Source organism: Conger conger, chromosome 4, assembly GCF_963514075.1.
Source record: "Conger conger chromosome 4, fConCon1.1, whole genome shotgun sequence".
Taxonomy (NCBI): Eukaryota; Metazoa; Chordata; class Actinopteri; order Anguilliformes; family Congridae; genus Conger; species Conger conger.
In genome coordinates, this window is record NC_083763.1 from 9,723,716 (window position 1) to 9,748,076 (window position 24,361).

Below are 24,361 nucleotides of genomic sequence, written 5' to 3' on the forward strand. Positions count from 1 at the left end.
TTAATAAGGGAAAAACTTGACTAAATTATTGAAATAAAGAGGGGCAGTGTACCTGTCTATATACTGAGGTCAGTGTTCATATGTTAAAAGACTACAGCTAAATCTGCAGTGACATCTGAAGAAAAATGGCTAGAATCTGTAGATAATTCCCACATAATATCCGTTTGCTACAACAACACAAAAGAGGATAAAGGACAGATCTTCAGCAATGAGAAAAGAAACTGTGTAAAAAGTTATAATTTAGGGCATGTTCCATGTTCCCAAAAAGTGTGAGTCATTTATTGAGCTGTGAAAGAATGTAAAGGATACTTGTTTGATGTTATATGATTGTTATTGTGAGTATGTGTGTGTGTGTGTGTGTGTGTGTGTGTGTGTGTGTGCATGTATGAAGCCCTTAATAATACAAATGTAATGGATTTATTATATAATTCCATCATTGCATAAGCATAGTGGAGGAGTAAATTGTTCCAGTCCCTACATGCTGTACAAAAATATAAAAATAGAATTTAATCCATCTTTTCGGTGACCCATGTAGTTAATCCAGAAAGCTACCACTGAAAATTAACATGACATCATTTCCTGGATTATTGCAAACCTTTTTTATTTGTAGAATGCACACTTGCACAATTAGTCTTGGTTTTAACCTTATTTCGTTTCAGTTTCCACATTTTAACGAATGCTAGTCGTCCCCGTTGTACATGGGTTAGGAGGTGTGAGCTCGCGCGCCATAAAGTGCCTGGAAGTCATAAAATGGCTTACAATGACAAAGTCTACCACATCCCTTCAGGGAGGAATTTAGTGTGACCAGAAAAAAAGGATTGTAGGTCAATTAGTGGTTAGTTCACCAGGGTCTGGGGGTCATGTCTGTGGTCAGTCAGCGGTTAATGAGTCAATCAAAGTGTGTAAATAGTGAATAGCGTCCATTTAAAAAAACAAACAAGCAGTAACGACAGCTAATTGAAACACAATAAACATACCAGAAATCAGCGAACAACGCGTGTCGGGAAACCAACGAAATGTTACCCCCGACGAATAGGCTACATCACACAGACACAACATTTCATTAATTGTTTTTGTTTCAGGTGATTCAACTTCATCATACAACACTAATATCAGGGTCAGCAAACGTATTTCGTTAAAAAAAAATCAGCTCAGTTAATCAGTCATTTGGGAGTCCAACTTCAGAAGTAGAATTAGATACGTGATTTTTCATATTTAGAATAATAATTAGGCTATAGAATATGCTTTACCCATGGTTAGCTCTGTTGCTTCCAGTCATTTTCAATCATAAAAATAACCTCAGTGCAGCCTACATAAAATAAAAAATTGAAATGTAGCGTATATATTCTTCAGGCCTATATATATTTTTACATACAAGTTATATTGAGACGGTGGAGTAGTCATTCGCAAACTGAATATAAAAATTCGTTGCGGTTAATTTGTGCCTCGCCGCCAAGTTGATCGCAACGAGCGTGACAACTTTGTGTGCAGTTTGTCATGCTAACCATTCCGCCGCTATTGAGCACGGTGTCAAGCCAAACACAGGGAGCACACGGTTCACAGGACCTCGGCTTTTATCATGCTAAGTCCGCCGGCCAGACCTCCCCTCAAAAATACATATATATTTATGTGCGCTCTCAAAGCGACGAGACATGGAACACACATTGCAAAGGACAACCCCGACCCATTGCTTGCCACGGATGACGGCGAGGTTATGCTAGACAATAGCGGCGCTCCTACACATAGTCTGGGGCATTCAGGAGACTACAGAGGCCGGCCCATTAAAATGGCTAGCAGCTCTTTCCCTCTCTCTCATCAACGTCAATGGGGGAGAACATCCAGAACAAACCAGGCTACACTTATTGGAATATTCCAAACCGTCGACCTGTCTTATTTACCACCACACTATAGTTTGCAAGCCATGGCCCGAATCTCGATATTTAAATGCAATTAAATGTTAAAATCCCCGTTTTACACTTCAGGAAAACAGCTTGATGTTGTCTGGAGTGTATTGGATCTCATTGTCATTCACATAGTCACCCAGACATTTGAATATATATATATTTTAATTTAAACGTTTCTAAGGTAGGCTTGGTCATTCATTATCTTGATATGTCTGGTGGAATTTGTTGATGCAAATAATTGAAGAAAAAAAAGAAAGAAAGATATTTGGCCCACTTTATGCACGTAAGTGGTAATTCGCATGTATCATCGACAGAATCTGTGCTGATTGGTTTCTTATTCCTGGTCTTGAGACTCCCCGCCTGGCTCATGGCCAACTTATTCATTCTAACCGCAAATCATACATTATCATAATCATAGGTAATTGAAAACACATATTTCAGGGCTTCCGTAATTATTAGTCTTAAGAGCAATTCTGACAGATGTTTGAATAATTAGCCTGCCATTTGTCGGTTTTCTGTATTCTTGTGTTTTCCAGAGCTATGTATTTATTGCCATTTCTGCAATAAATATATATATATTGATTTTGCATCAACAAAGAAAGAAAATGTGCATCTTCGCTGGACACAGCCATTACGTGCATTCCACCACTGAGATATATACGTTTAAAAAATAATTAGGAGGTGTAATTTCTGTAAACAGGTGTCCACAAATATGCTTACATATTTTCAGCATGTAGCCTGCACCTGTGCTTTCACAAGGTGCCATGGTCTGGGGTTCAATCATGTACTGTGAAGTTTCTGTGGGAATTCTGCTGCTCAGTCCAAAGACATGCAGTCTGCAATAACTTTAAATTATCCATAGCATCCCTAAAGTGTCCCCCTGCATTTGTGTACCTGCGCCCAGTGGTTTGGCAAAGGGGTTCCAGGTACGTGATCGATGGACAAATAACCCCCTTTTCAGAGAGTAGGAAAAATGTCTAAAATAGCAGCACATGTACACATAGATCCAACTCATTAGCAAGACATTTATCAGGGCAAATGTATTGGGGTTTTTTTTTGTATTATTTTTTTAAATCTTAATATGATCTTAGTCGGCAAAACAGTGAGAATGTTTCATGTAGAATGCATAGCAATTAACAAGCTCATTACACAAGCGTAATTGGAATTTCAGCTACAGTGGGACATCAGCACCTGCAAAGAGCTCTAGGACCAAGTCTGGAACAGTGGTAAATATCACAGCGTGTAAAAGTACATTAATATTTCTCATTTTGCCACCGAGCTCAAATTCAAATCTAAACATATCTGATTTTGTAACAATATAACTGCTAGGTCTCCAGCCACAGGGTTGATTCAACAAAACATATTAATTTCATTCACAATCAATCCCGTGGTGTCCATTATGTGAAATGCATTTTGATATAGGCATATTTCACATTTAATTATCTTAGATATTCTCTTGAAAGAATATCTGCGAACTTGACCAGAAAGGGCTGTGGAGGCTTCTCTTGTGGCTTTCAGTTTTTTAAGACTGAGACCCTCTTTGACAGCGCTGGGGTTATTTTTTTAAAATTTATGTGTAATTTAGTTCTGCCACAGAAAGGAGGCAGGGAGTTTCCATTAAAGTGTACACACGGCGTGCACTTTGAATGCCAGCATGGGGACCACGTTTGATTGAGTGAAGCCTGGCTCGGTCCGAACACGGCCTGTAATGGAAATCTCCAGCCCGGGCTCTCAGTAATGCAGTGACCTCGGCGTCTTTACAACGCTGGCAGCCGATAAGTGGCAATATGCTGTATCTTATAAAATTAACAAGACTCCGGATGCTTGAGGTGGGGAGGGGGAGCGGGGTGGGGGGGTTGGGGACGTCTAAGTGTTGTAAAATTTTAATATTTCCTGCGTGAATAACGGAGGTATGGAGACGTTTCCTCCTCCGTTGGAGACAAAGAGTGTGTGCATCGTGGGTTTTTTTTTTCTCTTTTTTCTTTTTTTTTTACAAGATGGCTTTACAGGGCTGTAATGTGTTTCTGCTTTTAATGCGGGGGTATTCATGAAAGTGGACGGTGGGCGTTCATGAATCCAGCGGAGGGACAGGGGCATTGTATCCCGAGCGCTGTGCCAGTGCCACAGGGTTGCTGGGAAAGATGGGCAGCCATGTTGTCTCCGTGCCGCTATCCCTTATAACCGTAGGTTGAAAGTTGCAGATGGTGGATGTGGCGTGGGGGTTTAGCCTTAGGTTTGCGTTTTTATTTTGTGCCTTAAATGCGTACAGCTGGCAGGGCAACGTGTGTCGCAAACCTGGAGATTTGGGTGCTCAGAGGAGCAGGGGGGCACAGGACTGCAATTATCACCAGAACCGCTACAGTGGCGGGAAGCCCACCGCTGCAGAATGTTTTCGCAAAGCAGACGTATATTATCAAAAAGCCAGTCTTCCTTGACATATGCAAACGAGGGGGCTTTTTTATTTTATTCTTTCATCTTTCCATCCCCCCATCCCCCCTGCCAATCTCCTGCCTCCTTTCCCACACAGCCAGTGAAGGTCAGAGTGGAAGTGATGGTGTGTGTGTGTGTGTGTCTGTGCGTGCATGTGTGTGTGTGTGTGTGTGTGCATGTGTGTGTGTGAAGACCTTTTGTTTGCTGCGCCCAAGAAGCCTGGTAGTAAATTATTCATGCGTCATTTGAATACATGCAAATGAGTTTTTCCTCCCCTGGCACGGCTCCAGGTACCCATGGCAACTGTGTCTCCCAGGAGCACCCTGCCTGTGGCCCCTCCTCCTTTCAGAGCACCCCCCCCCCCCACCCCAATACCCCCACCCCACCCCCTCTCCCTCCAGCATGCCTTCCTTCCCCCCTCTCCCCCCTCATTGTTTCGGGGTACCAGGCTGTCTCCTGGTGGGTAGATGGTTTGGGGAGGGGTGCTGGGACAGGGTAGCCCAGACTCCAGTGTCAAGGTCAGGGCCAGGCAGCGGGGAGACAGGGGGGCTTTCCCTCTCCCTGCCCAGCCCAGCCAGCCTGTCAGTGCGGACCCCCTCGTCTGTATTATTAGCGGGAAGGCATGGCGGCGCTATCATTCACCATCGCCCTCCGGAGGGTCACTGCAGCCATGTTCCGAGGCTCGTGGCGCATGCGCGCTAGCAGGGACGCGGCGGTGGAGGAGGGGCAGAGCTGCTCGTGGCACTCACTGCTAGTTAGCTAGTTTCCCAAGCAGACTAAACACAAGAGTGCTATGCTTCCGATAGCTTATGCGCGTCAGTGGCTTTGTTCAGAATGACTAAATTAGCGTGATAGGCAATAGCAACTGTAATGTAATGTTTAGCGATGCAGTAGTGACACTACGTAGGTGCGGCATAAGCAATAAAATTGTTAGTCACTTGGACTCTCATTCAATACAGACCGGCGGTCACATCACTGCACACTGCTCCATACAGGTCAAACTACAGACCGGCGCACACAACACAGACCACAGACCAACACACTCAACATAGACCACAGACCAGTGCACTCAACACAGACCACTGGAAAAAGATGTCTCAAGGATGATGCATTATTCTTCAAAAGACGAACGGACTTGCTCATAAGTTGCCGTGCAAGCTGCTGTAAAGAGTAAATAATCCAATGAATTTACAAGACTGTCATGAAGATTGTCAGAGGGATAGTCTCAAACAATTCCACTAATGTAGGGCACATAATACAGAATGGCACCTTCAATCATTCGAAATATATTTATATGTTCAAACAGATGGCAGATTTTCAAATTATAAAATTTCGTACTTCAACTTCATGAAACTTTATACTATACATAGCCTATGAATATTTATATGATGCACATTCATTTCCAGGGTTTCAAAGTGCCCCCTGACCATGGCAGTTTTGTGTATTTTATGGTCTTGTGTCAGTCATTTGTATTTTAGACAAGAGGACAGTGTCATCCACTTCAGTGAAATATTCTGTATTTAAAAGATTATTAATGGGGAGGTGTTGTTCAGGGCCCCTCGGTGCTGTGTGGCAGTATTTTCCCAGACACGGAGCACAATGTGAAGGTCAAGTTCAGGGCATGGGGTAGTTGTGGAAGACCTAACCCCGCTTTGAGTCACATCACGGCAGTGCTTCTGACTGTGCATAACCGCCATCTAGTGGTCAGTTATATTTAATACACTTTGCATCATTTACTTTTACAATATTTATCTTTCTGTGTATTTTAAAATGAGTTTTCGAGTCTTGACTAATGATACGTTTTACTTTAAGAAGAAAAGCAACAGTACTTTTAGTTCCTAAATTTGCCACAATAAAAGTGACAAAATTTCGAATATTTTGTTTCTAAATTTAAAAAAATCTTTAAAATCTGCATTTTCAGTAGTGCCCAAGCAGCTGATAAAACCTTGTCATAGAATGTAAAAAATAGTAATAACTGAACACTAAAATATTAAGTGTTGGTGATGTTACTTAATTTCAAAACTGACGTTTCATTTGTACTTCTGATTTTATTCGGACTTTCACCATCAGGTTGCTAATCACTTGGTTCCACCTTGTGGTAACATTTGGGTGTTACACACAAAGTTGAACGACTGATGGCATTCTTTGTTTAAATTAAAAATACGGATATTGGGTGTGGCTAAAAATTTTATTATTATTATTATTATTATTATTATTATTATTATTATTATTATTATTTTGTAAAATTAGAGGACTCCACCCAGAATATGTCTGACCCTCTTTAAAACTCTCTTAAAAAGTGTTGACATAAAGCCTTCACATTCTCAAGATCAACTCACATACGTTTTTTTATTTTTTTTTATTTAATTTTATTTCAATAAATAATTCAATTACAAAAAGAGGACTACGTAATGCATGCAGTAGGTGATGGTAATACACATCTTAGTTTTTCAACCGCCGTTAAAATAAACCGAAGAAGAAGAAGAAGAAGAAGAAGAAGAAGAACTCATGCACCTTAATGATGCTGCCATACTGTGGAAAAGATAAAAATCCGTCATATAGTCTTGAAGTAAATATAATTTTGCCCTTCAGAAAGGTAGTTAACCTGAATTGCTTCAGTTCAGCAGTATAAATGCACTCTCAGATATGAAGGTGTGGTGGTGCAAATGCTTGTTGCCTGAAAGTTACATAAACTAACTGTACCCCCTAGCCAGCAATTTATAATTAATTTGTACCCTTTTTGCTGGGAAAACCTATACATTTTTACCCAAAAAGAACATGAATTTACTTTCAGGGTACATTTGGGAAATTTTGTTCCTTTACGATGTAAAATGCAAAATAAAATGCGTTTCACTGCATTAGAGTATCTGAATTAGTAGCCTGTAATGTTAAAATAATGTAGCATTATAAATATATTGGCCTGAAATTGTGGGTTGAAATTGTACTTCCCTCTAAGGTCTTTCAGCGAACTTATCCCTGGTTATGGGTATGCACTTTGTTGTACGTCGCTGTGGATAAGAGCGTCTGCCAAATGCCAAAAATGTAATGTAATGTAATATGGTAAACAGTGTGATTTTCTGTTGTGTCTTTGCCCTGACACTGCTGGCCTTCATCATCTCATCACTGCAAAAGAAAGCATTTGACTGGAGGTAGGACTGGGCTCTGTTATGAGCCACCGGTCTTATCAGACTGACTGTTAACACGACGCACCGTCACCCGAAAGGGTGTGAAATAACTAACACCCCTCTCACAGGTCACAGGAAGTTTAACATGTATACATCTGTCATAACTGTGAGCTTTTGCCAGAGCTGAGGGTGGGAGCTGTGTGCTGTGGCACTGAACTATCAACCCATCTCTGTAACAGCAACAGTGTAGAACAGCCTTAAAAACTGACACATCTCAATGTTTTTCACTGCTTGTTGAATATTGATGAATAATGCAATAAAAAGATTTATCTGCAAACATATTAATTGATGATTCATTCTGCCTTGTTAGTTCAATAGGGAGACCAGTGTCCCAGGCTTGGCAGATGACCCGGGTGCTATGTGCTATGACGGGAATGTGTGTGGAGCAGCAATCCGTCGGCATATTCCTCGAAGCCCAGCGGGAAGAGCCAATCACACGCCATTTTCCAGCCTCAAACGTTGGAAAAGGGCAACTGCATTCATTTCATTGAGTTAAAATGTGTATAAGTAAGAAGAAACCATGCAAGACTGGGGTAGTCAACACTCTCTTACCCAAATATGGAACACAGAGCGGTAGAGACACACTGATAACCCGGTGAGTGTGGGTGAGTTTATGATGGTAGGTAATGTGTCTGTTGTACCCAGTGAACTATACAGCTACCATAATTGGGCAAGTTATTCACCAAGGCAAAACAATATGGGGCAAAGTGTGTCCCATGTGGGCCATTCCGGGCTGATATACAAAACATTCTGGCAGGACTTTTAGCTAATCTTGTACATCCATCCATTATCTAACCCACTTATTCTTGGTCAGGGTCATGGGAGGGTGCTGAGGCCTATCCCAGCATGCATTGGGTGAGAGGCAGGAATACACCCTGGACAGGCTGCTAATTACCCTCATACAGAACAACAAAAATGTAAAGGACTTGTTGAAGTATGAGTTTCTGAGTGAAAACAACTTCTGAGTGAAAAAAGGTCACAGCGGCTCTGTATCAAAATCACTGTCGAAGAGGCGTGAATAAGGGCCTTGATGACAGAGTGATACAATATAAGATAGGGCCTACTATATACACCATGTACACCCAAACAATAAGGATCTGGCACAAGCACTGATAGACAGCAACAGATGACGACGCATATGCCCCCCGCCCTGAGACAGCAAAACTGCCATTTTGGTTGCACTGTTTTTTATGTATTTTTTTGCTTACCACAAGTGCCCTTTTTATTTTGAGCATATGGCCCCCAAAAAACTCTGTCCACAGCCCTGTTACGGATGGTACAATTTTTGGGATGGGTTTGGGACGTGGATGTGATGGGTTCAACACCCTGCTTCTCTACCGATATTACCTTGCCCGCAGAAGCGTACAGCCGCAGTGAAGGTCAATCTACCGGAGACGCGGCTGTCCGGCTCCCAGAAAAATCACTCGCGCTATTCTTGAGACGACTCAGCAACTTGCAGCCAGATACGAGCGCTGCCAAGGCGCCACTGTGACTGTAACTGCCAGCGGAGATAAGCTGGTTTTCACCCATGTAAAAATCTGCCACATCCAAGGTGTGCGGTGAAAGAGAGAGCTGGCCTTCATAAATTTCCCGATAAGATGTGCCGGGGAAACATGGGCAGATAGCGCTTCGCGAACGCGCGGAGAATGACAAGCGTTCCGCCCGGTGATAAAGAGACAGGCCGTGTCGCTAGGGGCACAACTTTCATGCGGCTGCTCCGTTATGACTGCGGCTAACTTGGCCTCTGCGGTCTCCTGCTGTTCTCCCGGTCTGCGCCGGGAAGAGTGCCACCAACCTCTGTCTCTGAGCAATGAAGGGGAATGAAATGAGCCTCTGTTGTCTGAAAAAAGGTGTTCTTCCACCTCCTGAAGAATATGATCCCTCTTTCTCTGAATGCTAAATTCACATTTGAAATTACCCTCATGAAAATGAATGAATTGCTCTTGATGGATATTGTAGCCTATGCACCATTGATCTCAATGCATTGTTCTCCAATTGTTGTGTCAATGTTGCGGCACTATTGTTCAGCTGCACATTCCCCTTCGTGCACACAGCAGAAGTTTGATGACTGTGTGAAACATTGGGTGTTTTAGGCACAAAAACCTTGCTCAAAGGGCAAGGCCCTTAACCCTGCATTGCTCCAGGGGAGGATTGTCTCCTGCCTAGTCTAATCAACTGTATGTCGCTCTGGATAAGAGCGTCTGCCAAATGCCATTAATGTAATGTAATAATGTAATGTAATGTGAGCAGGGAGGTCTCATCTTATTGGATGAAACGGGATTGTGGGAGTACCTATACCCCATTCTAATGCCCACACTCATCCTGTCTGATTGAACAAGGTGGCATTAGATTTTATGTGCTGGGGGTGCAGGGCTAATGGCAAATGCATTTCCTGTTGATTCATTGTTTGTGATTTACCCTGCCATTCCAGAATTTTCCATTTATGTTATAGCTACATTTTAGATGGCAAACACAACCCTCATCTGAAGGTTTTGCACTCAGTACTTATCCTAACTAGGGTAGATCACAGAAAATGAAATACGAATTATAAGATAATCGCTTGGTTTTTCCACTCCAAAAGTCTATTTTAATATGGCAGCCTAGTGTCAAACATGAATTGGATAGCAATACAGCAGTAATGGCAGTTCCCCGATTCAGGTGGTCCTTGACCTGTGGTTGCTAAAACGAACGAGAGCCTATAATATTTCTGCCTTTTAATTAATTAACATTGATGCCCGTTGTACCCTTGAGCAAGGTGCTTAATCAGAACTGCTTACGCAGACACATCTAGAAGCATAAAACACGTACTTGTCGACACCTCTCAAAGCAAAACAACGTAGCCTACTTGTCTTCTCAAAGCATTCCTACATTTCTGGGTGGAGATAAAAATTCGATTAACATGAAATGTACCAGATAAAAACATTGTATACATTCTAGATTACAGTTTTGTTTTAGCTACCCTATCAACAAAATTACATTTAAAGCAACTTCGTATTGTACATGTATTTTATATTAATTGAATATGAAAAATATTGATATAACATCGTCCTGACTCAAACTCAAACGGGCTAGCAAATTGAAATTCCATTCTAAAATACATTTCCCGAAAACCCATTCGGTTCACGTAGGTTCTCGTGGTACTCGCTGAAATCACGCGGGGATGGAGAAGGGCCCGTGCTTGTTGTTGTTGTTGTCGGCAAAATGGCGTCTGGCAGTGAGGCCCCGGAATCTTGGTACCTCGCCTTGCTTGGATTCGCAGAGCATTTCCGTACTTCAAGTCCCCCTAAGATTCGCCTTTGCGTCCATTGTTTGCAGGCTGTTTTTCAGTTCAAGCCCCCGCAACGGGTTGAAGCTCGAACTCACCTTCAGCTCGGCTCAGTGCTTTATCATCACACCAAGAACAGCGAACTCGCCAGGAACCACCTGGAGAAAGCGGTGAGGAATTATCTGGGAAAGTCCGGGGATGTGAGCCAGTAGCGGGGAAGGAGAAGGCCACATCGGTGATGTGCATTGAGAAAGGGGAAGCGTATAATTGAGAAGTCTTTACGCCAGCTATAATTGATCCGTTAAAATATGAAATAAGTCAGACCGACATGTCACGCATTGCTTTAATGTTAATTTAGTGTGTTTTGTGTAATTTTCAGCATGCGAACCAACTAGCTTGCTAACGCTAACTTCAGTGCCAACTGGAGCTTGTCAGTTTTTTTTAAATGAGTCGCTAGTTGGATAACTGTAACGTTAATTGTTTGACTTGATATAATATGGGTAGCTAAACGAATACATTTATTTGCCTGATTGCTAGCTAATTTACTGTTCTGGCTGCCTAGCAGCTAACGTTACTTGCGTCGCACAGTCGGCTGTAATACATTTGATTTCCATTTGAATTCGTAAGAAAGGAGTCCTTATTCCTTACCAGTCTGACAAACTTAACTTTGTTTGTTCTCACAAGTAACCTGATAGGATAGTATGATACTAGCTAGGTCGTTTGTGCCGTCGCTATACTGTAACAAGTTAATTCTAGCCATTCTATTTGGACTGTTTTGTTACTAATATATTTTTTTATCTTTTCTTTTTTCCACAGTGGTTAATTTCGCAACAAGTATCCTTTTTCGCAATGGTCTTTGCCACAAATATTCATACACGTTAGCCTATATTTGACGTTTCTGATATTTGTCCCTGATTATTGAATTACTGATTACTGCACCTTTTAAATGATATGCTCTATAAGTGGATGTCGTAAATGTCACCACTGGCTTTTAGCCGCATCATTGCTGCAAAGGTATGAGCCGTCTATGACTCTACAGTAAGGACTAGTTTTCAAAGTCTTCTGTCGGTAATTTCAGTTACTGAAATCAGTTCAGTTTAGTTACTGCTATTCATGTCAAAAATGTAATTCTATGTGAACCCAATAATTTCCTTTACAAAGTATTTAGGTCCCTCAGTTTGAAGATGTTAAATTCGAGGCTGCAAGTCTTCTCTCCGAGCTATATTGCCAGCAGGTAAGTGTTATTTTTCTTGTTGCTAGAGTGCAAATTATATTTAAATTATAGTGTCTTTGAGATTTATATTATGTTATAAAATGTTGTTGTATATTATATTAAGAAAATCTCACCACTGAATTGTTGGTGCCTTATGCTGAACTTTGCATGTTGGCAGTGAAAAACAATTTTGACATGGAACAAGTATAAATCAGCAATGTATTATGTCATTTTTGTGACAAGGCTAGACGATGAATTCTTACTGTGTGTGTGTGTGTGTGTGTGTGTGTTTTTAAACAGAACTGAATGCGTTTTCTTTCCTGTTTTCAGAATTTGGTGGATTCTGCGAAGCCCTTACTGCGCAAGGCCATCCAGATCTCACAGCAAACTCCCTACTGGCACTGCAGGCTGCTCTTTCAGCTGGCGGTAAGGCACAGCCCTCCGCCATTTTAGCAGGAAAAACACCCTGCCTGCACTGCTGAAGTATGTGCAGTGCTCTTTGGAACAGCAGGATCCTCCAAGTGCTCATATACATTCCTCTAAGCGACTTCCTGCACGTTCTTCCTCGAGGCTGTTTGGATTCATTGTCGGTTACAGTGAAGAATGATCACATTTTTACTGGGTGGAAAAAAAAAAGATGGTGGTGAAAGTATTCTGCACCTTATGTGTTCCTGTTGTTTTTCAGCAACTGCACACCTTGGAGAAGGACCTGGTGTCTGCTTGTGACCTGCTGGGAGTGGGTGCTGAGTATGCCAGAGTGGTGGGCTCTGAGTACACCAGGTACTGCCAGTGTGTACACAATTCTTACCTTGCATTATTCAGTAATATAGTTATATAATATATTATATTATAGTATATACTTTGTATATACACATCACAACTCTAGAGGTTTGAGATGCCACTCGTGACTTATTAAATTATAAATGAGAAAGTTCTGTCTGTGTTATGAGTAGTTTTCAGTTATTGAGCTTCAAAACTTTCACATTCTGATCCGGCAAAACTGAAATGCAGGGAAGTTCTTCAAAAATCAAAATGAAAGACACCCTAAAAGTACTCTGAATGTACAATAACAAACTCCTAACAACATATTCATGACAAACTCATATTTGTCAAGGATGTCAGTTAGAACCTTATAATTCTAAGGTCTTGCACCGTTTCCCAAAAGATTTTTCAAGCAGTGGTGCGAGGTTTTCACCAGGGTTCTCAGGTTTACGGTGCAGCTCACTGTTGCATGCGTTCACTCGCAGACACCGCCGGTTCCTGGAGCTTTACTGCAGCTGATTCGTGCCTCAGCTGGTTTAGCAGTGTTCGTGATAGCATTTCAGTCACGCATACCGTGAAATCAGTCATCCATCACTCGGCCCATTCGTTGTGGATGAGTAGGGGTTGTGACATCACACAAGACTCCCATTTAGAAATATTTTAATAGAACAGCACTTGCAGGTCCGTAATTGCCTTAATCTAATTGCTAATGTTCTTTCTCTTGTTCAGAGCACTGTTTCTGCTGAGTAAAGGAATGGTGAGTACTGAGCAGCTTAAAAGTCATATCGGAACTACCCGTTTACTTTAATCCCGTGTTCACTTCCTGCTTAGCCTGTTGATGCCCCTCCCTCGCAACAACCCTATCCTGCATGCCATTGGATTTGAAAACATGCAGTCTTACACTGTGTTGTTACTATCTGTGATTGTGACCGGTCTCTAGCGGTCGCGGTCGTGTGTTGACCTGCTCCTGTCTGTTTCTTGAGCTGCTGCTGATGGAACGTAAGCTGCAGGAGGTCCACCCTCTGCTCACCCTCTGCGGCCAGATCGTGGAGAACTGGCAGGGAAACCCCATCCAGAAGGAGTCTCTGAGGGTCTTCTTCCTGGTGCTGCAGGTCACACACTACCTGGATGCTGGGCAGGTAAGGAATGGAGTCGCCTTTAAGTTAAGGTTTTAATGGGGAAGATAAAACCAGCTGAAAGGTTTGGGGTAAATGCCACTAAGCAGAAAGAAATTGATCTATTATCCTCCATAATAAGTGTGTGCTTTAAAACTATTGATTTCAGCAAAAATGAGTGAATTGGGAGCCGGACAAATGGGAGATACCCTGTTAATCAGGCACAGCTCATGTTTCCAGTATTCACTCTCTGAAAAATTACTTGTGTCTTAGCACAGAAATCCCCTCCAGGTGCCCTTGTGGTTGAGTGAAGTGTTGGGTTAAGGTGCTCTTGTGGTTGAGTGAAGTGTTGGGTTAAGGTGCTCTTGTGGTTGAGTGAAGTGTTGGGTTAAGGTGCTCTTGTGGTTCCAGGTGAAGTGTTGGGTTAAGGTGCTCTTGTGGTTCCAGGTGAAGTGTTGGGTTAAGGTGCTCTTGTGGTTCCAAGTGAAGTGTTGGGTTAATGTGCTCTTATGGTTAAGTGAAGTGTTGGGTTAAGGTGCTCTTATGGTTGAGTGAAGTGTTGGGTTAAGGTACTCTTATGGTTGAGTGAAGTGTTGGGTTAAGGTGCTCTTATGGTTGAGTGAAGTGTTGGGTTAAGGTACTCTTATGGTTAAGTGAAGTGTTGGGTTAAGGTGCTCTTGTGGTTGAGTGAAGTGTTGGGTTAAAGTGCTCTTGTGGTTCCAGATGAAGTGTTGGGTTAAGGTGCTCTTGTGGTTCCAGGTGAAGTGTTGGGTTAAGGTGCTCTTGTGGTTGAGAGAAGTGTTGGGTTAAGGTGCTCTTGTGGTTGAGTGAAGTGTTGGGTTAAGGTGCTCTTGTGGTTGAGTGAAGTGTTGGGTTAAGGTGCTCTTGTGGTTGTGTGAAGTGTTGGGTTAAGGTGCTCTTGTGGTTGAGTGAAGTGTTGGGTTAAGGTGCTCTTGTGGTTGAGTGAAGTGTTGGGTTAAGGTGCGCTTATGGTTGAGTGAAGTGTTGGGTTAAGGTGCTCTTGTGGTTCCAGGTGAAGTGTTGGGTTAAGGTGCTCTTGTGGTTGAGAGAAGTGTTGGGTTAAGGTGCTCTTGTGGTTGAGTGAAGTGTTCGGTTAAGGTGCTCTTGTGGTTCCAGGTGAAGAGTGTGAAGCCCTGCCTAAAGCAGCTGCAGCAGTGCATCCAGACCATCTCCACGCTCCACGACGATGAGATCCTGCCCAGCAACCCCGCCGACCTGTTCCACTGGCTGCCCAAGGAGCACATGTGTGTGCTGGTGTACCTGGTGAGCTCTGCTCCTGCCCCTGCTCCTGCCCCTACCCATAGTCCTGTTCCTAGTCCTGTTCCTAGTCCTGTTCCTAGTCCTGCTCTCAGCAGTGAAGGCTGCAGCCCCTTCCATGGGGATCACTTACCATGCAACTGTATGGGAGATTTCCCTACATCAGTGCTGTACAGTTTCACAAGCCGTTAAATCATCTGAAAGTACCATCCCATTCTCTCAACCCACTATTTCCATGAGTGGACAAGTCCAAAATGTGGGCTGCTTGGTGTCTTTTCCTGTTAAGACTCTGTTGCATTGCATGGATGGGCCCCGCTGTCAGATCTGGTATCAGATCTGGAAGGTGCCAGTGCTGCTCCCCTGCAGGGAGACGCACAGTTGGATCGAGTGTCACCCTTCTGTGGGCCAGGATGACAGGGCTTCACCGCATGCTATCAACCCCTGCTGGTTGCCCGGGTGCCCGCAAGCTTGCCTGTTGGGCTGCTCATTAAGTGTGTTTCTGTGACTCGTGTCGAGCCCCACTTGCGCACCGTGGTGTGATAAGAAGCAGTTACTGACCCTGCGTGGTTTAGAGGAGAGCACACACTTGTTGCAAACAGTGCTGCTATGGGAGCATGATTGGGTGTTCCAGTAAAGAATTTTAATGCCTTGAAGAGTCAGCTTGTGGAATGCTTTTTCAGAATTCCAAGTCAGTGTTCTAGAAATCCATTGCTTTCAGTCACCAGTAGTGATTGTGACATCAGCATTAGAATGTTTAGTTAAGAACATTAAGATCTAAACTTTAGGGACTTAAGTTGCAGGAGAACATAAGCGCATTCACCTGACTAATATGAGCAACAGTACCAGACCTGTAAAGTATTAAATGTATAGACCTCTTTAAAAAAATGAACGTTGTCTTTTTGTGATTTGCAGGTGACCGTAATGCACTCCATGCAGGCAGGGTATTTGGAGAAGGCGCAGAAGTACACAGACAAAGCACTCATGCAGTTGGAGAAACTCAAAAGTGAGTAAGGGTGCTCTGCATTCCCACGGCAGTCATGGGACGCTGTGGAACTGAAGTTAATTTATACCAGTGTGCGTTGGATTTAATTTGCCCTTTTGTCCCTTCCCCTGGTCTCCAGTGCTGGACTGTAGTCCCATCCTCTCCTCCTTCCAAGTCATACTACTGGAGCACATCATCATGTGTCGGCTTGTCACCGGGCACAAGGCAACTGCGTTACAAGAGGTAACCTCATCTACTGGACCTTCTGGGTTTAACTGCTGGTCCTGGGAAGTCCCTCAGTTGTCCAATGCAGATTTTTTGTATTAAAACTGTAGTTGCAGTCATCTCCGTAATTATTGGCACACTTGAAAACAGGCTGCATATAATAAACAATACAGATGATAATGATGTCATGTTATGTTCAAGCAAATCAGTGATCTTGAAAGGTTCTCCATGGAGGGAGTGGTCAGAAATCCCTCCAAATGTGTTCTCTAACCGAATCACAAATTAGAGGGGAAAAAACTTGCGCTGTCATTTTGCCAGCAGTGGTTGCACAAAGTGGCACGGATGGTGCAGTGGGTAGCACTGCCGCCTCACAGCAAGGAGGTCCTGGGTTCGAATCCCCGTCGGCCGGGGCCTCTCTGTGCGGAGTTTGCATGTTCTCCCCGTGTCTGCGTGGGTTTCCTCCGGGTACTCCGGTTTCCTCCCACAGTCCAAAGACATGCAGGTTAGGCCGATTGGAGAGTCTAAATTGCCCGTAGGCATGAGTGTGTGAGTGAATGGTGTGTGTGCCCTGTGATGGACTGGCGACCTGTCCAGGGTGTATTCCTGCCTTTCGCCCAATGTATGCTGGGATAGGCTCCAGCCCCCCTGTGACCCTGATCGGGATAAGCAGGTTCAGATAATGGATGGATGGATGGATGGTTGCACAAAGTATTAAACCATTAATTGTGAAACCAGTTTTTTGGGGAAATACATTTGTTATTCAAATAAATGTAAGGCTTTGTTTGATTCCATTGAATCATTTAGAGCATGACTTTACACATGTTAGAAAATAAATGTTATGTAAATAATGTTTAAAAAAAATTTTTGTGCATGTTTATCAAGACTGCCGATAATTGCGGAGCTGACTGTATTCCAGTATTAATCCCATTTCAGTGCAAAGTGCCGGGGAGGTGTTTGTGAATTGTCGGGTTTCTCTGTCTGCAGATCTCCCAGGTGTGTCAGCTGTGCCAGCAGTCCCCCAGGCTGTTCTCCAACCACGCCGCCCAGCTTCACACTTTACTAGTGAGTATGTTCTCAACTAACCGTGGGAGTAACAGGACATGTTCCCTCTTTCCGTGTACACTGAATGTCCCCATAAGGCAGGAATTTCACTGGATGGGTTGTGTTCATGGTGTGGAGCCCATGCTAGTGGATTATTGCTGTTACACAGGCTACGTCGTTAGCTCATGCTAGTGGATTGTAGGTGTTACAGAGGCTACATTGTTAGCCCATGCTAGTGGATTATAGCTGTTACACAAGCTATGTTGTGACCCCATGATAGTGGATTATAGCCGTTACACAGGCTACGTCGTTAGCTCATGCTAGTGGATTGTAGCTGTTACACAGGCTACATTGTTAGCCCATGCTTGTGGATTATAGCTGTTACACAGGCTACATTGTTCGCTCATACTGTGTGCTTTACACAGATGGTGTAACAGCCCTAATCCACTAGCATGGGTACCTAGCTCTGCACAGTACGCATCCAGTGTAATTCCGGCGTAAGTAACAACCCTGTTCTGAGTAACGTCTCTGAGTAACGGGACACTGCCCTGTGTACATAACTGCACTGTGCTCAGTGCAAGAAAACATGTACAGTACAGTACATTTGCTACTGTGCTGAATGTTCTTGTAACCTGGCTGTGTTGTAATTTTCAGGGTCTGTATTATTGCTGTGCTGAATGTTCTTGTAACCTGGCCCTGTGTTGTAATTTTCAGGGTCTGTACTGCATCTCGGTGAACTGCATGGACAACGCCGAGGCACAGTTCACCACAGCACTGAGGGTGAGTCTAACACGGCGGTATTTCAGACACACGGCGGTATTTCAGACACACGGCGGTATTTCTGACACACGGCGGTATTTCTGACACACGGCGGTATTTCTGACACGCGGCGGTATTCGGTCTGGTGCTGCGGGCTCAGAGTGGGCGTGTGACCATGTTCTCCTCACACAGCTGACCACACACCAGGAGCTCTGGACCTTCATCGTGACGAACCTGGCCAGCGTTTACATCAGGGAGGGGACCAGACAGCAGGAGGTCAGCACAAGCCTCTCACAACCACGGCCCAGCTCCACAAAATGTCCGCTTTATATTCACGTATTCAGCCAGAACAGCTGTGCTTAGATCAACAGCGCAGCCAAATCATAGTAACCTTGGCGCTGATTGCTGTAGCTGTGTCACATTTGTTAAATGTTATTGGTAAGTTATGTGCTGGATTAGTTATGAAGAATGCCCCTATGCTGACAGCTCACTTTGTTTTGTCCTGATGTTTCTCTTTTGAAGCTGTACAGTCTATTGGAGAGGATAAACCCAGATCATAACTTCCCTGTAAGGTAAGAAACTTGTGTTGATTGATGTTTACCATTGGGGTGGGGGGGATCATACACTCATAAGTTTTTTTTCTGTTTCATAAAATTGTACGTCCTATATCCCATGCTCACTGCGTTTGCTGTCTCTCTCAGCTCACACTGTGTGTGTTGTCTGTCTTGGCTCTGACTGTCTGTAGGTGCTGTCTCTCTTGGCTCTGACTGTCTGTAGGAGCTCTCTCTCTTGGCTCTGACTGTCTGTAGGTGCTGTCTGTCTTGGCTCTGACTGTCTGTAGGTGCTGTCTCTCTTGGCTCTGACTGTCTGTAGGTGCTGTCTCTCTTGGCTCTGACTGTCTGTAGGTGCAGTCTCTCTTGGCTCTGACTTGTCTGTATGTGCTGTCTGTCTTGGCTCTGACTGTCTGTAGGTGCAGTCTCTCTTGGCTCTGACTTGTCTGTATGTGCTGTCTCTCGGCTAACGCTGCGTTTGCCGTCTTTCCCAGCTCACACTGTCTCCGAGCGGCAGCCTTCTACATCCGAGGACTGCTCTCTTTCTTCCAGGGGCGTTACAACGAGGCCAAGTGAGTATATCTCTCTGTGTGCCTCACAATCACACCCACGGTGCCGACACACCAGGAGATAAGGGCCCCCTGTTTCCAGTGTCTTTCACAACGGCATGGTTTGATTATATGTAAATAGGGTTGCAGAGGTATTAGGTTTTCCTGGAAACTTACAACTTGTTGCTCAAAGCCCAACACCTTAGGTTTTTGTCAGTCCTTGGTTGAAGCCAATTCCTGGTTTACAGGAAAGCAAATGTGAAACAAATACTGAGCTCTAGGTATAATTTCTACAATCAAGAGTTCAACAAGAACTAGCCTGCTTGAGCTAGTCGTTTGGGGTTCTGGAGCCATTTCAGAGCTTGTCTTCTGTGAGCCCGCTTGTACACCGTGCTCAGACGTGGGGCTATGTGTGCTGAGAGGCTGGTGGTTTGTTGGGACTGTGTGTACTTCTGCTGAACTTGTTGCTCTCTTCATGACAGAGACTAGACTCAAGGCCACACTGGGAGCTTGTGACATCATTTTGTGCGTAGTGGTTTCCCTGTAATTTCTCTGGAATCTTCCCCCGCTCCCCCTCCCCCCCTCCCCCCATGGTCTCCGTGCCCCACTCCATTTTAGGCGGTTCCTGCGCGAGACTCTGAAGATGTCCAACGCGGAGGATCTGAACCGACTGACTGCCTGTTCCCTGGTCTTGCTTGGCCATATCTTCTACGTGCTGGGAAACCATCGGGTATGGACGTAGTCATTGGCTGGATCTGACCAGCGTCTCATTTCCTGTTTGTCCAACCGTGGTCCTGGGAATACACTGTGTGTGCTTGTTCAGTTCATTTGGTTGTTTTTGCAGTAAAAATGTTACGAGTTGAGGCTGTTTTCTGTTTTTTGTTAGTCTAAATATTACTTTGCCTGCTTATTTGCAAGTCCTTTGGATTTCTTGAATTTCTCCGGCCACGTTAACTGTCGAGAATTGTTCGTTCGTAACTTGTGTATAGCAGCATATATCTGTTTGTTGCTGACTTCCAGTGATTGTTTTCTCTAGGAGAGCAACAACATGGTGGTCCCAGCCATGCAGCTGGCCAGCAAGATCCCTGACATGTCTGTCCAGTTGTGGTCGTCTGCTCTGCTGAAGGGTAAGTCTTAGCAAGCCCGATTTCCACACTGAACGGCTACAGTGCGATTTGCTAATGCATGCATTTTTTTTCCCTATTACAAAATGCTTGTTGGAAGAATGCATTTTATGGTGGGTGGGGGTGAGGAAGGGCAGGAATGAGAGTATATGCCAGTGGCCATTTTGTAAGTCTAGTGAGACTCATTGTTTTTCATAAATGACAATTTGAATAGATTTGTTTGCCTTCAGAATGTAACCGCACAGTGAAGACGGTGGAGGAGGGGAGGGTGAATGTATTTGCTCGTTTATCAAACCTCAGCCAGTTTGTCTGGAGTTAGGAGTTATGGAAATGCATGTTAACATGCGCGTGTTCACGTGTGTGTTTTAACGTGTGCATTTTATCGTGTGCGTGTCAGATCTGAACAAGGCCTGTGGGAACACCATCGATGCGCACGAGGCGGCACAGATGCACCAGAACTTCTCCCAGCAGCTCCTGCAGGACCACATCGCTGCCTGCAGCCTCCCAGAACACAACCTCATCAGCGTGAGTCTGCTCCCTCTCCCTCTATCCCTCTCTCTATCCCTCCATCCTCCCAGAGCACAACCTCTTCAGCGTGAGTCTGCTCCCTCTCCCTCTATCCCTCTCTCTATCCCTCTATCCCTCTCTCTATCCCTCCATCCTCCCAGAGCACAACCTCATCAGCGTGAGTCTGCTCCCTCTGTCCCTCTATCCCTCTCTCTATCCCTCTCTCTATCCCTCCATCCTTCCAGAGCACAACCTCATCAGCGCGAGTCTGCTCCCTCTGTCCCTCTATCCCTCTATCCCTCTATCCCCCTCCCTCCCTCTCCATCCCTCCATCCTCCCAGAGCACAACCTCATCAGTGTTAGTCTCCTCCCTCTATCCCTCTCCCTCCCTCTCTATCCCTCCGTCCTCCCATAGCACAAGTCTCCTCCCTCCCTCCCCCTCTCTTCATCCCTCCATCCTCCCAGAGCACAATGTCATTAGCGTGAGTCTCCTCTCTCTCCCCCTCTCCCTCTATCCCTCCCTCCCTCTATCCCTCTCTCCATCCTCCCGGAGCACACCTCATCAGCGTAAAAGCCACACTCACACTCACACATTTAGCTGCTGCCAACAGCAACAGCAACAACCACAAAGTGCACATTAGCAACAGTGTCCAAAAACCTGCTCCTGCTTCAGCTCTTTTAGAAAAGAAACCCACAGGCCTAAATAAATAATATAATGATAATAATAATAATAGTAATAGTAATAATAATAATAATAATAATAATATTAATGATTCTGTGTAGTTATATACCACTTTTCTCAAATCTCACAGTGATAAACTCAGCTCGGCCACCTCTGCTGTGTAGCACCCCCCTGGGTGTGATGCATGGCAGTCATTTTGCTTCTGAACGCTCACCACAAATCAGGTGGAGAGGGAGAGGAACTTCTTTTTTGACAGTTAAACTTTAATATGTTAAAGCCCATCTACTTTGCTTCTTCCAAGTACATTTTTCACGTCGGGTTATGTCTTGTGCTTTATGCAGTTGATTTTATAACCAAATTGAAGCTGCCGCTAGATTATTAATATTGTTGTGGTGTATGACATTGTACAAACTTAGTTTTTTTTCACCATTGTATCACTTTTGCCAGCCTTTGTTGTGGTGTGATGTTTTTTCGAATGCATTTGTGTATCTTGAGTTTTTAAATAGGGTTTATCTATATCAACGAAACTCATTGCTGCATTTGTTCTGGTCTTTTATTTTTTTATTTTTGATGTTGATTAACATGTTATTTTGATAGTAGAGATAAAGGTTAATAACTAGCCATGCGAGGCTGAAAGCTTCTTTGAGTGTGTGTGTGTGTGTGTGTGTGTGTGTGTGTGTGTGTGTGTGTGTGTGTGAGAGAGAGAGAGTGTGTGTGAGAGTGAGAGTGAGAGTGAGAGTGAGAGTGAGAGTGAGAGTGAGAGTGAGACGAAGCATAAAGCTTATGTTTCTTTTCTGATTTGTTTCTCTGGTGCTCCAGTGGATTGACGGGCCTCCCCCAGTGCAGTTCCAGGCCCAGAACGGCCCCACCACCAGCCTGGCCAGCCTGCTATGAGTCCAGCAGACCCCACCCGCCCAGCGGAGAGGAGCCCCTCTGCCTGGGACACACACACAAGGGCTCTATACCACCTCTGGCCTCAGTTTTATACACAATACTTTCAACATTAACTTATGGTTCCTCTTATGGTGTGAAAATAATGTGGTGGGGTTTAGGGCATTTCTAGTGACAAATTTTTACCTGGTATTCAGAGCATCTTTTTAGCTGGGAAACGGTCCTGAAGGACTAGGCCGGAGGTGTGGTGTGACCGGCAGACGGATAGTGTCAGAGACGGAAAGTCTCTACCCCCAGGCTATGTATAGACCCCCAGCCCCAAGACAGACTACAAGACAGGACAGACAAGGACCAGACGTCACCATGCGGAGGTAGCAGTGCAACTTCCAAGCGTTTCAGGACAAAAGCACGAGTGCATCCCGCGAAGGAGCAGCAGAGCCTGGCCGCTGAGGCGGTGTCCACGGCCTCCTCGGGTTCCTGACGACAGTTTGGACGTTTCTAGCAAACGGACAGCCGCAAAAACAAAAAAGGAAAATGGCATCCGCTCCCGTGCGCCGATCTCCCTGGATTCCTGGGACCGGAGGAGGGGAGCGCAGAAAGACGCCGTTTTCATATCTCTGAAGCCCGGTTGAGTTTCACTCTGTAATAAACCGATTTTTACGTAATTTTTGTATGCAGCCACAGCGAGGGTGCATATTTCAACCTTGACCGTGCTAATGTAGGGGCTGGTGTTACAAATCGTAGTGTGTGAGGGGGGGGAATTATTAGAAACATACCTGTTATATAATTAATTTATTTACTTCTTTTTGAACTGTGGAAAACGATTTTATAGCGTGTTATACCTTGTGTGACTGCAAATATTTGCAGATGCATGGAACAATTTTACATTTCTTAAACGTTATTGCTTCTTTATTTTCACGGCATTGTGAATAACTACTAGTTGATTTCGGAAGGTTTCATCCCAACTTGTTCACGGTTGAGAAACAGTTGACTTGGCTGTCACTACCTTGAGTGTATTATATGTGACATTAGGAATTACACTTATCTATCTGAGGGATTGTAAAACATTAAGTTTGGAAAAAATTAATATGGAAATAATCATATACAAGCCCTGAAATGTAAGGTTTTTATTAATGGGGTGCAACAAGACGAAGCGAACTTCATTAAACATAAGTGCAGTCCCTTAATCCACCAACAGATGTCCCTGTTGAACAGGATTGGAAGAAATTGTTTGATAGCTTTTTTGTTTTTTATTTAATGCTCAGCAACATTTTTTAAATATTGGTAGGATCTTTTTTTCCTGTCATATAGGTAATAAGCTTTTCGAGAATATAAACATCTCCCTTTTGCTCCTATTTTTCTCTGAAAGAGTATTTTTTGGTAATGTGTGTAACTTAATGCAGGCTTATAATAGCTGTACAGATCTTGGCGGTTTAAACCGCTCCATCTCTGGCCATTTGCGCATTTTGCCCCCTTCATCCTAAAGAAAAGTCATTTATTAGATTTTGTAAAATTTTAACAATTGTATACCACATTTAATATTATATTAATCATTTTGTTTCCATACTTAATGTTTAGTTTATATACATTTTTGCAAAGTATGACATTGTACAAACTTAGTTTTTTTTTCACCATTGTATCACTTTTGCCAGCCTTTGTTGGACTAACATTTATTGTGATGAACAAAAGCATCTTTAAATGTTGTCCATTGTACAGTGTATTTTTAATTATCCCATTGTAAACAGAAAATATTGCAATGGCTGCAATCGATTAAATTTCTTTGTTTGCATTCTTATACAGGCATACCAAACCTGGTTTACCCACATTCAAATGTCTGTGTTTTTGAATGCTGGTATTTTTCCCAAAATATTGGAATTTTCAAATAAACTCTAAAAACTG

General features: G+C 43.8%; 1 protein-coding gene across 2 annotated transcripts; it reads left to right on the top strand.

Annotated features, from left to right (window-relative positions):
- Nucleotides 1-10,666: 10,666 nt before the first annotated feature.
- Nucleotides 10,667-24,361, top strand: mau2 (MAU2 sister chromatid cohesion factor). 2 transcript variants are annotated; one of them, XM_061240411.1, is made up of 19 exons: nt 10,667-10,954; nt 11,601-11,618; nt 11,953-12,018; nt 12,328-12,423; nt 12,683-12,786; nt 13,489-13,516; nt 13,743-13,898; nt 15,012-15,158; nt 16,065-16,155; nt 16,274-16,377; nt 17,344-17,421; nt 18,115-18,180; nt 18,352-18,435; nt 18,682-18,731; nt 19,205-19,282; nt 19,877-19,988; nt 20,295-20,385; nt 20,780-20,907; nt 22,391-24,361. In XM_061240411.1, the coding sequence occupies exons 1-19, from the start codon at nt 10,721-10,723 to the stop codon at nt 22,463-22,465; spliced, it is 1,806 nt and encodes a 601-aa protein (XP_061096395.1). In that variant the 5' UTR covers nt 10,667-10,720; the 3' UTR covers nt 22,466-24,361. The 2 variants fall into 2 exon arrangements, with proteins under 2 accessions (XP_061096395.1, XP_061096396.1); XM_061240412.1 differs by having other exon boundaries at nt 10,668-10,954; nt 12,683-12,777.